This window comes from Neoarius graeffei, chromosome 9 (assembly GCF_027579695.1).
Source record: "Neoarius graeffei isolate fNeoGra1 chromosome 9, fNeoGra1.pri, whole genome shotgun sequence".
In the NCBI taxonomy this organism is placed as follows: domain Eukaryota; kingdom Metazoa; phylum Chordata; class Actinopteri; order Siluriformes; family Ariidae; genus Neoarius; species Neoarius graeffei.
Genome location: NC_083577.1, coordinates 2,874,024 through 2,888,435, shown reverse-complemented (window position 1 = coordinate 2,888,435; position 14,412 = coordinate 2,874,024). Strand labels below are relative to the sequence as shown.

General features: G+C 45.3%; 1 protein-coding gene across 1 annotated transcript in view; it reads left to right on the top strand.

Annotated features, from left to right (window-relative positions):
• Window positions 1-14,412, top strand: part of ttn.2 (titin, tandem duplicate 2) — a 268,706-nt gene that overhangs the window by 128,398 nt on the left and 125,896 nt on the right. Inside the window, exons 101-104 of the mRNA XM_060928918.1 lie at window positions 9,391-9,789; window positions 11,426-11,695; window positions 11,782-12,057; window positions 12,985-13,124. Of these exons, the coding sequence (XP_060784901.1) occupies window positions 9,391-9,789; window positions 11,426-11,695; window positions 11,782-12,057; window positions 12,985-13,124 (1,085 nt within the window). The remainder of the gene's footprint in view (window positions 1-9,390; window positions 9,790-11,425; window positions 11,696-11,781; window positions 12,058-12,984; window positions 13,125-14,412) is intronic.

Sequence of the window (14,412 nt, the reverse complement as noted above, 5' to 3'; positions counted from 1 at the left end):
CCTTGAGGGCTAGTTTAATGGTGAGAAACTCTCTGTTTCCCATGTCATAATTCCTCTCTGCTGAAGATAGTTTTTTTTTTTTTTAAAGAATGCTACTGGGTGTAGCTTATGTTTCTCCCCAAAGCGTTGAGAAAGGATTGCCCCCACTCCTGTATCAGACACATCAACCTCTAGGATGAAAGGCTTGGTTGGGTCAGGATGCTGAAGTATAGGGGCCGAGGTGAAAGCTAGCTTGAAATGGCTGAAAGCTTCTTCTGCCTCAGGGTTCCACTGGAGGTGCTTGGGTCTCTTCTTTAGCAGCACTGTTGAGGGAGCCGCAATTGTGCTGAAACCCCGAATAAACCAGTGATGGAAGTTTGCAAAGCCCAAGCAATGCTGAAGATCTCTGATGGACATGGGAGTTGGCCAGAAAGTGACAGCAGAGACCTTGGAAGAATCCATGCTTACCTTTTCTACATTGATGATATGACCTAGGAAGATGATTTGGCTCTGATGGAACTCACACTTCTCTGCTTTTACATAGAGATGGTTTGAGAACAGCTCTGACATGTTCCTGGTGGCTTTCTTCATGGGGAGTATATCAGGATATCATCCATATAAGCAATGGCATATTTACCCAGCATGTTCCGTAGCACATCATTTATTAGGCACTGGAACACACTGGGAGCTGAAGAAAGGCCATAAGGCATTACCCGGTACTCAAAATGGCTCGCAGTAGTGCTGAAGGCAGTTTTCCATTCATCACCCTTCTTTTTCCTGATCAGATTATATGCGCTGTGTAGGTCAAGTTTGGAGAAGAAAATTTTTGCTAACCTGAGTTGCTCCAAAGCTGCTGGAACAAGGGGAAGAGGATAAGAATATTTAATGGAGACCTGGTTTAGACCTCTGTAATCAATGCAAGGTCTTAGTCCACCACCTTGTTTCTCCACAAAAAAGAAACCTGCAGATGCAGGAGACTTGGAAGGATGGATATATCCTTGCTTGAGGGCCTCTTGAATATACTCCTCCATGGCAGCATGTTCCTTTTGGGATAGGGGATAAATACAACCATGTGGCAGTGACATCCCTGGCAGCAGGCCGATAGCACAGTCATATGGTTGGTGTGGTGGTAGCCTTCCCCTTGCTAAAGATCTCCAAAAGGTCCCTATAACATTCAGGAATGTTGTCCATGGAGTCTGGTTGTGGACTTTCTACTGAGGTGGAAGAGATCTTGACCTGGGGGCAAGAGAGACAACTCTGAAAGTAGGTAGGTGACCATTGGAGAATTTCCTTATTTTGCCATGAGATCAAAGGGTCATGGAGTTGTAGCCAGGGTTAACCAAGAATAATGTCATGATCTATGATTGTAGTCACATACAGGGAGATGAGTTCATTGTGTAATGCTCCTACTTGGATCTGAAATGGAACGGTACATGCGGTGATGAGACTGTCTCCTATGGGTCCTCTGTTGATGGTCCTAATGCTGAGTGTACTGTGCAGAGGGGTGGTAAGCAGGTTGAACCTCTGAACGATCGTACTGCTGATAAAAGTTCCCCTCTGCCCCTGAATCGACAAAAGCAGAAAGGACGTATGTGGAGGATGCCACCTTTAATAAAACTGGAACCTTAAATGATTTTGAATTAAACTTTCTCACCAGACTCACAGGCCATGCTAGGCCTTCTGCTGGAGCTTCATGGGGTGGACAAATGGGACAGTGCCTGATGTTATGCTCGGAGCTCCTGCAGTAGAAACACAAACCCTCCTTACATCTTCTCCCATGCTCTGCATGGGCTAACCGAGTGCATCACACCTCCATGGGTGAACTGTCCTCGGAGGGTTGAACCTGCCTGGTACTTTCTTGGATAAAGGGTCGGTGTGTCAGCAGATGGTCGAGACGAATAGCTAAGTCACTGAGAGAGTGTCCAGTGTGAGGTTCTCATCTCTGCAGGCCAGTTCACTTACAATCTCAGGGCGCAGACTTTGGCGAAAAACTGCTTTCAGAGCATGACTGTTCCATCCACTGGCAGCCGCTAATGTTCTGAAGTCCAAGGCATACTCTGCAACTCTTCTAGAACCCTGAGAGCTGGTAAGCAGACTTTCGCCGACCTCAATCCCTTCAGGTTCATGATCGAACACTGTCTTGAAAAGGGTGAGGAACTGTTCATGTGACATTGTGTGCTCATCGCTCTTGTCCCAGATGGCAGTTGCCCATTGTAGTGCTTTGCCAGTGAGAAAGGAGAGAAATTTAGTGATCTTGTGCTCGTCAGACAGGTTAGGCATGGTAGCGAAATACATGAAACATTGAAATAGAAAACGTTTACATGTGAAAGTATCTCCGGCGAATTTCTCTGGTGTGGAGAGCTGTAGCGCTGGGCTAAGAGGAGACTCAGGGCATGTTAGGAGGGCCTGCAACATCATGGTTGTGAATTGTGCCATTCGAGTGTTGAGGTCTGCAAGCATCTGTTGATGTTCTCCTAATAGACACCCCTACACGTTCAGAGTAGTCTGCTTTGCTTCTTCCGCTACATCCATGTTTGGCGAAGTATCCTGTCAGAATGCAGGCACTTACAGATGTATGTGCAGAGGAGAGCGGGGTGCAAACTGTAAACAAAGCCAAGACGAGAGAATGGAATTGGAGTCGGTAAACTAGCAAGGGTCGGGCGATCGTCGAACAATGTAGTAAAGGGAAGACAAAGAGCAAAAACGTAAGAGAAGTAGCAAAGGGTCAGAAATGCGAGAGGCAGTAAGGAAATACAAGGCTTGGTATAAACTGAGAGAGCAGAACGATACTTTGCAATTTTGTGTGTGTGTGTGTGTGTGAGGGAAGCTTAAATAGAGGTATGGTAATTAGGGAAACAAGTGACAGCTGAATTCAATAGGCTGGTTACAGAGGGTGCTATGGTTCTTGGGAACTGTAGTTCAAGGTGTCCATGTTTGTAGTTTGTTCTTCTTCAACAGGTTTACTGACAATCAATTAATCAATCATTCAACAACTTTATTCAACTGTCAAACTTGGCCACAAGAACCTACTAATTGGGGACACTAGTTATAAATAAATAAGAATAGGGCGGCACGGTGGTGTAGTGGTTAGCACTGTCGCCTCACAGCAAGAAGGTCCTGGGTTCGAGCCCCGTGGCCGGCGAGGGCCTTTCTGTGTGGAGTTTGCATGTTCTCCCCGTGTCCGCGTGGGTTTCCTCCGGGTGCTCCGGTTTCCCCCACAGTCCAAAGACATGCAGGTTAGGTTAACTGGTGACTCTAAATTGAGCGTAGGTGTGAATGTGAGTGTGAATGGTTGTCTGTGTCTATGTGTCAGCCCTGTGATGACCTGGCGACTTGTCCAGGGTGTACCCCGCCTCTCGCCCGTAGTCAGTTGGGATAGGTTCCAGCTTGCCTGCAACCCTGTAGAACAGGATAAGCGGCTACAGATAATGGATGGATGGATGGATAAATAAGAATAAAATCTGAAATATACATGTCTGTCTATAATCTTAAATATAAACGATAAATCTTAAATCTTAAATTTATACTATACAACATAGAAAGTCCTAACTATTATTCTCGACAAAAGAAAAATCACCTAGGTTGAATTTTTTTGACCTGTAGCATCTATTTTGCTCAGTTGCTTTCATACAACATTTAAAACTCTATGCATGACCCACATTCCTAATCCTTTTTTTATGTAGTTCTCTCTGCCTTCTGTATGCTTACTTCGTCTGTCCTTCGACACGTCCTCATTTTACATGCACAAACATGCTTTTACCAGCATGACTATTTGTTATAATATTCCCTGAGTGATGTAGCCCGGTCCAAACTCCAAATATTACATTCAGGCTTTTAAACTTCCTGTCATGTTTCAGTACATCTTGTTCTTGTTCTAGTAATGATTTTTATTTCACAATTATTCGCAGAAGGTGAAGTGAATATCGGTGAATAATAATGGAGACGAAGTTGCGGTTATTATTCACCGATATTCACTGAGCCTGAGGCAGATAATTGTTTTAGTATACTAGTGCATCTCAAAAAATTAGAATACCATGAAAAAGTTCCTTTTTTTCATAATTTAATTCAAAAAGGTAAACTTTCATATATTCTATATTCATTACATGTAAAGTGAAATATTTAAAGCCTTTTTTGTTTTAATTTTGATGATTATGGCTTATAGCTCATGAAAATCAGAAATCCAGTATCTCAAATTATTAGAATATTCCCTAAGATCAATCAAAAAAGGATTTACAATACAGAAATATCCAACTTCTGAAAAGTATATTCATTTATACACTCAATACTTGGTTGGGACTCCTTTACCATGAATTACTGTATCAATGCGGTGTGGCATGGAGGTGATCAGTCTGTGGCACTGCTGAGGTGTTATTGAAGCCCAGGTTGCTTTGATAGTGGCCTTCAGCGTATCTGTATTTTTGGGTCGGGTGTTTCTCATCTTCCTCTTGACAATACCCCATAGATTCTCTATGGGGTTCAGGTCAGGCAAGTTGGCTCGCCAATCAAACAGTAATATCATGGTCAGCAAACCATTTGGTAGTAGTTTTGGCACTGTGGGTAGGTGCTAAGTCCTGCTGGAAAAGGAAATCAGCATCTCCAAAAAGCTCATCAGCAGATGGAAGCATGAAGTGCTCTAAAATCTCCTGGTAGATGGCTGTGTTGACTTTGGACTTGATAAAATACAGTGGACCAACACCAGCAGATGACATGGCACCCCAAATCATCACAGACTGTGGAAACTTCACACTGGGCTTCAAACACCTTGGATTCTGTGCTTCTCCACTCTTCCTCCAGACTCTAGAACTGTGATTTCCAAATTAAATGCAAAATGTACTTTCATCTGAAAAGAGGACTTTGGACCACTGAGCAACAGTCCATTTCTTTCTCTCCTGAGCCCAGATAAGACACTTCTGACATTGTCTCTGGCTCAGGAGTAGCTTGATATTAGGAATGCGAAAGTTGTATCCCCTTTCTTGAAGATGTCTGTTCGTGATGGGTCTTGATACACTGACACCAGCCTCAGTCCACTCCTTGTGAAGCTCTCCCAAGTTCTTGAATCAACTTTTCTTGACAATCCTCTCAAGACTGCAGCCATCCCTGTTGCTTGTGCACCTTTTCCAGCCACCCTTTTCAGCAATGACCTTTTGTGGCTTACCCTCCTTGTGGAGGGCATCAGTGATCATCTTCTGGACAACAGTCAAGTCAGCAGTCTTCCCCATGATTGTGGTTGTGTGTACTGAACTAGACCGAGAGATACACTGTGTTCATACTGTTTTACTCAAATTCGAAACGAAATATTCTAATGTTTTGAGATGGGTTTTTTATGGTTTTGTACTGTATGCCATACTGATTAAAATTAAAATAGAAAAATGCTTGAAACTTTTAGTTTATGTATAATGAGTCTATAATATATAACATTTTCACTTTCTTAAATAACTGATGGAAAATATTGAACTTTTTCACAATATTCTAATTTTTTGAGATGCACTAGTAAATACACAGGTGATTATTTTTAAAAAATCATCTCGTCTTCTGCCGCTTTATCCGGGACCGGGTCGCGGAGGCAGCAGTCTAAGCATGGAAGCCCAAACTTTCCTCTCCCCAGACACCTCGGTCAGCTCCTCGGGAAGAACACCGAGGCGTTCCCAGGCCAGCCGAGAGACATAGTCCCTCCAGCATGTCCTGGGTCTTCCCCGGGGCCTCCTCCCGGGGGGACATACCTGGAACACCTCCCCAGGGAGGCGTCCAGGAGGCATCCGAAAAAGATGCCCGAGCCACCTCAGCTGGTTCCTCTCGATGTGGAGGAGCAGCGGCTCTACTCCGAGCTCCTCCTGAGCGACTGTGCTTCTCACCCTATCTCTAAGGGAGCGCCCAGCCACCCTGCGAAGGAAACTCATTTCGGCCGCTTGTATCCGCGATCTTGTTCTTTCGGTCATTACCCAAAGCTCATGACCATAGGTGAGAGTCGGAACATAGATTGACCGGTAAATTGAGAGCTTCGCCTTTTGGCTCAGCTCCTTCTTCACCACGACGGACGGGTAAAGCGACCGCATCACTGCGGAGGCTGCACCGATCCGCCTGTCAATCTCACGCTCCATCCTTCCCTCACTCGTGAACAAGATCCCGAGATACTTAAACTCTTCCACTTGAGGCAGGACTTCTCCACCAACCTGGAGAGGGCAACCCATCCTTTTCCGGTCGAAAACCATGGCCTCGGACTTGGAGGTGCTGATTCTCATCCCAACCGCTTCACACTCAACTGCAAACCGCCCCAGTGCATGCTGGAGGTCCTGGTTTGAAGAAGCCAACAGGACAACATCATCCGCAAAAAGCAGAGATGAAATCCTGTGGTTCCCAAACAGGATTCCTTCCGGCCCCTGGCTGCACCTAGAAATTCTGTCCATAAAAATTATGAACAGAACCGGTGACAAAAGGCAGCCCTGCCGAAGCCCAACATGCACTGGGAACAGGTCTGACTTACTGCTGGCAATGCGAACCAGACTCCTGCTCCGTTCGTACAGGGACCGGACAGCCCTTAGCAAAGAGCCCCGAACCCCATACTCCCGAAGCACCCCCCACAGAATACCACGGGGGACACGGTCGAATGCCTTCTCCAGATCCACAAAGCACATGTGGACTGGTTGGGCAAACTCCCATGAACCCTCGAGCACCCTATGAAGGGTATAGAGCTGGTCCAGTGTTCCGCGACCAGGACGAAAACCGCATTGTTCCTCCTGGATCCGAGGTTCAACTATTGGTTGAATTCTCCTCTCCAGTACCCTAGAGTAAACTTTCCCTGGGAGGCTGAGAAGTGTGATTCCCCTATAATTGGAGCACACTCTCCGGTCCCCTTTCTTAAAAAGAGGGACCACCACCCCAGTCTGCCACTCCAGAGGCACTGTCCCCGACCGCCACGCGATGTTGCAGAGGCGTGTCAACCAAGACAGCCCCACAACATCCAGAGACTTGAGATACTCAGGGCGGATCTCATCCACCCCCGACCCCCCGGTGCCTTGCCACCGAGGAGCTTGCAAACCACCTCAGTGACTTTGGCTTGGGTAATGGATGAGTCCACCTCTGAGTCATCAGCCTCAGTCTCCTCAATGGAAGACATGATGGTGGGATTGAGGAGATCCTCAAAGTATTCCTTCCACCGCCCGACAATGTCCCCAGTCGAGGTCAACAGCTCCCCACCCGCACTGTAAACAGTGTTGGCAGAGTACTGCTTCCCCCTCCTGAGGTGCCAGACGGTTTGCCAGAATTTCTTCGAGGCCGACCGATAGTCCTTCTCCATGGCCTCCCCGAACTCCTCCCAGTTCCGAGTTTTTGCCTCCGCAACTGCCCGAGCTGCAGCACGCCTGGCCTGCCGATACCCGTCAGCTGCCTTAGGGGTCCCGGAGGTCAACATGGCCCGATAGGACTCCTTCTTCAGCTTGATGGCATCCCTTACTTCTGCTGTCCACCACCGGGTTCGGGGATTGCCGCCACGACAGGCACTGGAGACCTTGTGGCCACAGCTCCAAACAGCTGCGTCCACAATGGAGGTAGAGAACATGGTCCACTCAGACTCAATGTCCCCCGCCTCCCTCGGAAGCTGGGAAAAGCTCTCCCGGAGGTGGGAGTTAAAGACCTCCCCAACAGAGTGCTCGGCCAGACATTCCCAGCAGACCCTCACCATACGTTTGGGCCTGCCAGGTCTGTCCAGCTTCCTCCTCCGCCAGCGGATCCAAATCACCACCAGGTGGTGATCAGTTGACAGCTCAGCCCCTCTCTTCACCCGAGTGTCCAAGACATAGGGCCGGAGATCAGATGAAACGACAACAAAGTCTATCATCGACCTCCGACCTAAGGTGTCCTGGTGCCACGTGCACTTATGGACACCCCTATGCTCGAACATGGTGTTCGTTATGGACAAACCGTGACTAGCACAGAAGTCCAATAACAAAACACCACTCGGGTTCAGATCGGGGAGGCCATTCCTCCTAACCACGCCCCTCCAGGTGTCACTGTCATTGCCCACGTGAGCATTGAAGTCCCCCAGTAACACAATGGAGTCCCCAGTCTGAGCACCCCTCAGTACCTCTCCCAGGGACTCCAAGAAGGCCGGATACTCTATACTGCTATTCGGCCCATAGGCACAAACAACAGCAAGAGCCCTCTCCCCAATCCGAAGGCGCAGAGAGGCGACCCTCTCGTTCACTCGGGTAAACTCCAACACATGGCGGCTGAGCTGGGGAGCTATAAGCAAGCCCACACCAGCCCGCCGCCACTCACCATGGGCGACTCCAGAGAAGTGGAGAGTCCAGCCCCTCTCGAGGAGCTGGGTTCCAGAGCCCAAGCTGTGCAAGGAGGTGAGCCCGACTATCTCTAGCAGTACCTCTCAACCTCCTGCACAAGCTCAGGCTCTTTCCCCCCCAGCGAAGTGACATTCCATGTCCCAACAGCTAGCCGCTGTGTCCGGGGATCAGGTCGTCGAGGCCCCTGCCTTCGACTGCCACCCAATCCACACTGCACCAGTCCCCTACTGCTACCTCTGTGGGTGGTGAACCCACAGGAGGTCGGGCCCACGTCACCTCTTTGGGCTGAGCCCGGCTGGGCCCCATGGGCAAAGGCCCGGCCACCAAGCGCTTGCATACGAGCCCCAACCCCAGGCCTGGCTCCAGGGTGGGGGCCTGGCTGCGCCATACCGGGTGACGTCACGGTCCTTGATGGTTTCTCCATAAGGGTTCTGGTGAACTGCTCTTGGTCTGGCCTGTCACCTAGGACTTGTCTGCCTTGGGAAACCCTGACAGGGGCATAATGCCCCTGACAACATAGCTCCTAGGATCATTCAAGCACACAAACCCCTCCACCACAATAAGGTGGCAGTTCTAGAAAAATTTCAAACTTCAAGTGGTATGTACATGTAATAACTTTGCAGCGCAGACTTGTCACTTATCTACACCGACTGCCATAAAATGCTTTGTTTTGAAATTGATAAAATAAATCCTAATCCCATTTTACCTTTGAATGGTTTTAGACCAAACTTCGGAGCATTTTTAGTGCTTTTAGGAACAGCATTTTCTTTCATCATTAGTAATTCTTCCTCACTTACGGTGATGAAGCGATTGGCTGCCATTTTGCTGAGTCACTCGAGGTGATTATCAAGAAATAGTCAGAATCTCTCGACCAATCAGTGCACGCAATTTTCTATAATCACCTGTGTATTTATACTAAATTACAATACTTCCGAGCACTAAAATTAGGCCTGCATTATATTGGTTGTTTTTGTTATTCATGGTCAATGCATGTTCTGTTTGTTTGATCATCTATTTGTATGTCTTTTTTTGCTTCTTATTCTTTTTAATGTATGCCTTTCTTGAACATCACTTGTTGATAAATGTTTAACGATCTCCTCTATTTGCATTATAGCAAAACAAACTCCTTCTCCTGGTGATGTTGGACGAGGAAGAGGACTGAAACGTGGTACTGGTGGTGACAAACCTCCAGGAGAATCCCCATTTGAATACACACTTAAGGCTGTTCCTCTGAAATTTGTAAAGGAGCTTAAAGACATTGTGTTGCAGGAGGCTGAGTCTATTGGTTCCTCTGCTGTGTTTGAGTGCCAGATTTCTCCTTCTACTGCTATAACTTCATGGATGAAGGATGGAAGTAACCTGAGGGAAGGTCCAAAGCACAAGTTCACGTCTGATGGAAAAGACCGAAAACTGGCCATTATCGATGTCCAGCTGTCTGACACAGGGGAATACACATGTGTTGGCAAGCTTGGAAATAAAGAGAAGACCTCCACTGCCAAACTTATTGTTGAAGGTAATATATGATAATTCTGTAAGGGTGTTTTCATATATGCATCAACAAGTCCCTTTGAATGGAACCCTGGTGTGTTCTTCCCTCAGTGTGGTTCTTTGTGCAGGTGGTTCTTTTTGGGTGTGGGCCAAAAACATCTGGGCAGAGACTGTCTGAGTGAGGTGGTCTCAGTCTGACTCCAAACAAACTCTAGTGTGCTTTGATATCACTCCAAATCAGCCTGACTGGTGGAAATAAACCAAATGCACATATTTTGGGTTGAAGTATTTATATATACCGATCAGCTATAACATTTAAAACCACTGAGAGGTGAAGTGAATATCATTGATTCATTACAATGTGACCTGTCGAGGGGCGGGGTTTATTAGGCACCAAGAGAACAGTCGGTTCTTGAAGTTGATGTGTTGGAAACAGGGAAAATGGGCGAGTGTAAGGATCTGAGCGACTTTGACAAGGGCCAAATTGTGATGGTGAGATGACTGGGTCTGAGCATCTTCAAAATGGCCCATCTTGTGGGATGTTCCCGGTATGCAGTGGTTAGTACCAAACAAAAGGAAGGACAACCGGTGAACTGGCGACAGGGTCATGGGTGTCGAAGGCTCATTGATTCGCATGGGGCACAAAGGCTAGCCCATATGGTCCAACCCCACAGAAGAGCTACTGTAGCACAAACTGCTGAAAAAGTTAACACTGACACCTTTGTATTTTAGCCAGCATGAAAGTTTTCAGCAGTTTGTGCTCCAGAAGCTCTTCTGTGGGATTGGACCATATGGGCTAGCCTTTGTGCCCCATGCGAATCAATGAGCCTTCTACACCCATGACCCTGTTGCCGGTTCACCAGTTTTTCTTTGGATCCTTGGACCACTTTTGTTCGGTACTAACCACTGCATACTGGGAACACCCCACAAGATGTGCCATTTTGAAGATGCTCAGACCCAGTCATCTCACCATTACAATTTGGCCCTTGTTAAAGTCGCTTGGATCCTTACAGTCGCCCATTTTTCCTGCTTCCAACACATCAACTTCAAGAACTGACTGTTCTCTTGCTGCCTAATAAACCCCACCCCTTGACAGGTCACATTGTAATGAGAGAATCAGTGATATTCACTTCTTCACCTATCAGTGGTTTTAATGTTATAGCTGATCGGTGTATAAGGTCAGAGCTGTAGTTCTGCAGGGATGTGATGTTTTCTCAGTATTATGACTGATGGATAAAAATTAATCCCACAACAACAACAAAGACTCAAACTTATATGTTTTTGTTATTTATATAATTCATGTTCTCTGTGTCTGGGTGATATCAATGAATTCTGTATTCACTTGGTTTGGTTATTTTTCTTGTTATTGTATTTCTGAGCAATGACAGAAATGCGTATATAAGAGGACATTTCTAGACCCAAACATCCTTAATCTTTTTTTTTTTTTGGCCAGTGGTCCGTCCCCCTATTTCTGGGTTCACTGAATTATGTGCAGTGTGAAACTGAATCAAATAGAACTATCTGTTTCTCTCTGATTCAGACTAAGCAAATAGACTAAGTGTGAAAGCACTCTAAGCAATTCAAGAACACAATGCCTTCTATTTGTAATTGAAAAATATTGATATTGAGAAGGGTGATCTTGTTCTGTTTCTTTTTTGCAGAATTGCCTGTGAGATTCACAAAGAACCTGGAAGAGGACATTTCTGTAATTAAGGGGCAGCCCATGTACTTGACCTGTGAGTTAAGCAAAGACAGGAATGTGATTTGGAAGAAGGATGGAAAGCTACTTTCAGAAATTGCTGGCAAGGTTGCCATCAATATTATTGGACTCCAACATGCTGTAACAATCCAGGATGCAAATGATGATGATGCTGGTGTTTATACATGCGAATGTGAAAATCTCAAAACTCAGTCCAATGTTAAAGTCATAGGTATGTACATGTGAGCCTGTTAATATTGCATATACCCTTAAGGTGGAGGATCTGTGTTCACCTGATTTTTTTTCTTTGACTGGCAGAGATCATCAGAGACTGGTTGGTGAGACCACTGAGGGACCAGCACGTGAAACCAAAGGCCACTGCTACCTTCAAGTGCGAGCTCGTCAAAGACACTCCCAACTGGAAATGGTTTAAGGGAAATGAAGAGATTCCAAATGAACCTACAGATAAGACTGAAGTCAAGAAGGATGGAAAAGGCATCACCTTGACTATTAAGAATGCTCAACCAGATGATGCTGATCAGTATGCCATTGAAGTGGAAGGTCGTAGATACCCAGCGAAACTGACACTTGGAGGTTTGTAATAGTATTACAATTGTCTCTTAATTTATATATTTATTAGGGCTGTCAAAAGATTAAAATTTTTAATCGCGATTAATCTCATAAAATTATATAGTTAATCGCGATTAATCACAAAAAAATCTTTAAACATCTGTTTAAATTGTACTCAAATACATTTCTACATCAGAGCAAACATTTGAATATATGCTCTGATGCTCCCTGTCAATTATAAGGCTCATCTTCTCTATGATAGACAATATATAAGCCTAATGCACAAATATTTGACATTCGGGTTTTGATATTAGATCTAGGCATGCAGCGTATTCTTTCCAATGTAGCCTATCAGACATCTGTTGGGCACAGGCTATGTGCAAAATACGATTTGGAGAAATAACAGACTATATTTTTTTCTCAACTGTAATGGCTGCAAGCTACACTTCGAAGAGCAAAGAGGAAGTAGTTTGACTCCTGCAAGTTCATTCAAGTGAAGCAGTAGGCTATTTGGAAATCGCTAGGCTACCTACAATCTACAGGTGGAGAAAAGGGAATGTGCGCATTCCCGATCGCAGCCCATCAGATATCAACACATTTCACCCAGTAAAGTGAAAGTAAACGGAACTCGCACCGCATCGCATATGCAGACTACAATTTAACTGACCATGTTGCGGGTTTATTTGACAAGTTGTAGAGCTACGTTTTACCACAAAGTTAATGTTATAACTAGCTTTATTTTGCATGCTAGTCACCTGCGAAAATCTGCATTGTTCCTTACCAAGATGAGCCCAATTCACTGTTGTTTAAATACCCTGCGATAACGCAGTCATTTTTTTAAATTGCAATCAAATTAAATTGCGTTAACGCACTAATAACGCGTTAACTTCGACAGCCCTAATATTTATATATACATTGTATAATGTGTATTTTTTTTAAATAATAATACAGATCGTGAAGCTGAGATCCTGAAACCTCTTGCTAGCGTGGAAGTGGTTGAAAAAGAGGAGGCCAATTTTGATACTGAAATCTCTGAGGATGATGTGCCTGGAGAATGGAAACTTAAAGGGCAGGTCCTAACAAGATCACCGGTAAGACATTCACAAAAGGGGGGTTGATACAACCCAAATTCCAAAAAAGTTGGGACACTGTGTAAAATGCAACTAAAAACAGAATGCGATGATTTGCAAATCATGGAAACCCCATATTTCATTGAAATTAATACAAAGACAACATATCAGATGCTGAAACTGAGAAATTTTATTATTATTATTTTTTTTAAATATCTGCTCATTTTGAATTTGATATCAGCAACACATTTCAGGAAAGTTGGAACAGGGGCGTTTACTGCTGTGTTGCATCACCTCTACTTTTAACAACACTCTGTAAACGTTTGGGAACTGAGGAGACCAATTGCTGTAGTTTTGAAAGAGGAATATTGTCCCATTCTTGCCTGATATGCAATTTCAGTTGCTCAGCAGTTCGGGGTCTCCTTTGTCATATTTTGCGCTTCATAATGCACCAAATGCTTTAAATAGGATACAGGTCTGGACTGCAGCAGGCCAGTTTAGCACCTGGACTCTTTTACTCCGGAGCCACGCAGTTGTAATATGTGCAGAAAGCGGTTTGGCGTTGTCTTGCTGAAAGAAGGAAGGCCTTCCCTGAAAAAGATTTAGTCTGGATGGCAGCATGTTGCTCTGAAACATGTTTATATCATTCAGCATTAATGATGCCTTCCCAGATGTACAAGCTACCCATGTCATGTGCACTAACGCCCCCTCATACCATCACAGACGCTGAATGCTTTTGAACTGTGCACTGATGACAAGCTGGATGGTTCCTCTCCTCTTTAGCCTGGAGGACGTGGTGTCCATGATTTCTAAACAGAATTTCTACTTTTGATTCGTCAGACCCTGGGACAGTTTTCCACTTCACCTCAGTCCATCGTAAAAGAGCTCGGGCCCAGAGAAGGGGGCGGGGTTTCTGGATATTGTTTATATCTGGTTTTAACTTGCGTTTGTGGATGCAGTAATGAAGTGTTTTCACAGACAATGGTTTTCTGAAGTGTTCCTGAGCCCATACAGTGATTTCCACTCCAGGCACGTGTCTGCTTTTAATGCAGTGTCTCCTGAGGGCCTGAAGATCACAGGCATCCAATGTCAGTTTTCAGCCTTGTCTCTTGCATACAGAGATTTCTCCAGATTCTCTGAATCTTTTAATGATATTATGGACCATAGATGATATGATCCACAAATTCTGTGCAATTTTACATTGAACATTATTTTTAAATTGTTGCACTGTTTGCCCACACAATCTTTCACAGAGCAGTGAACCCTGCCCCATCTTTACTCCTGAGAGACTCCGCCTCTCTGGGATGCT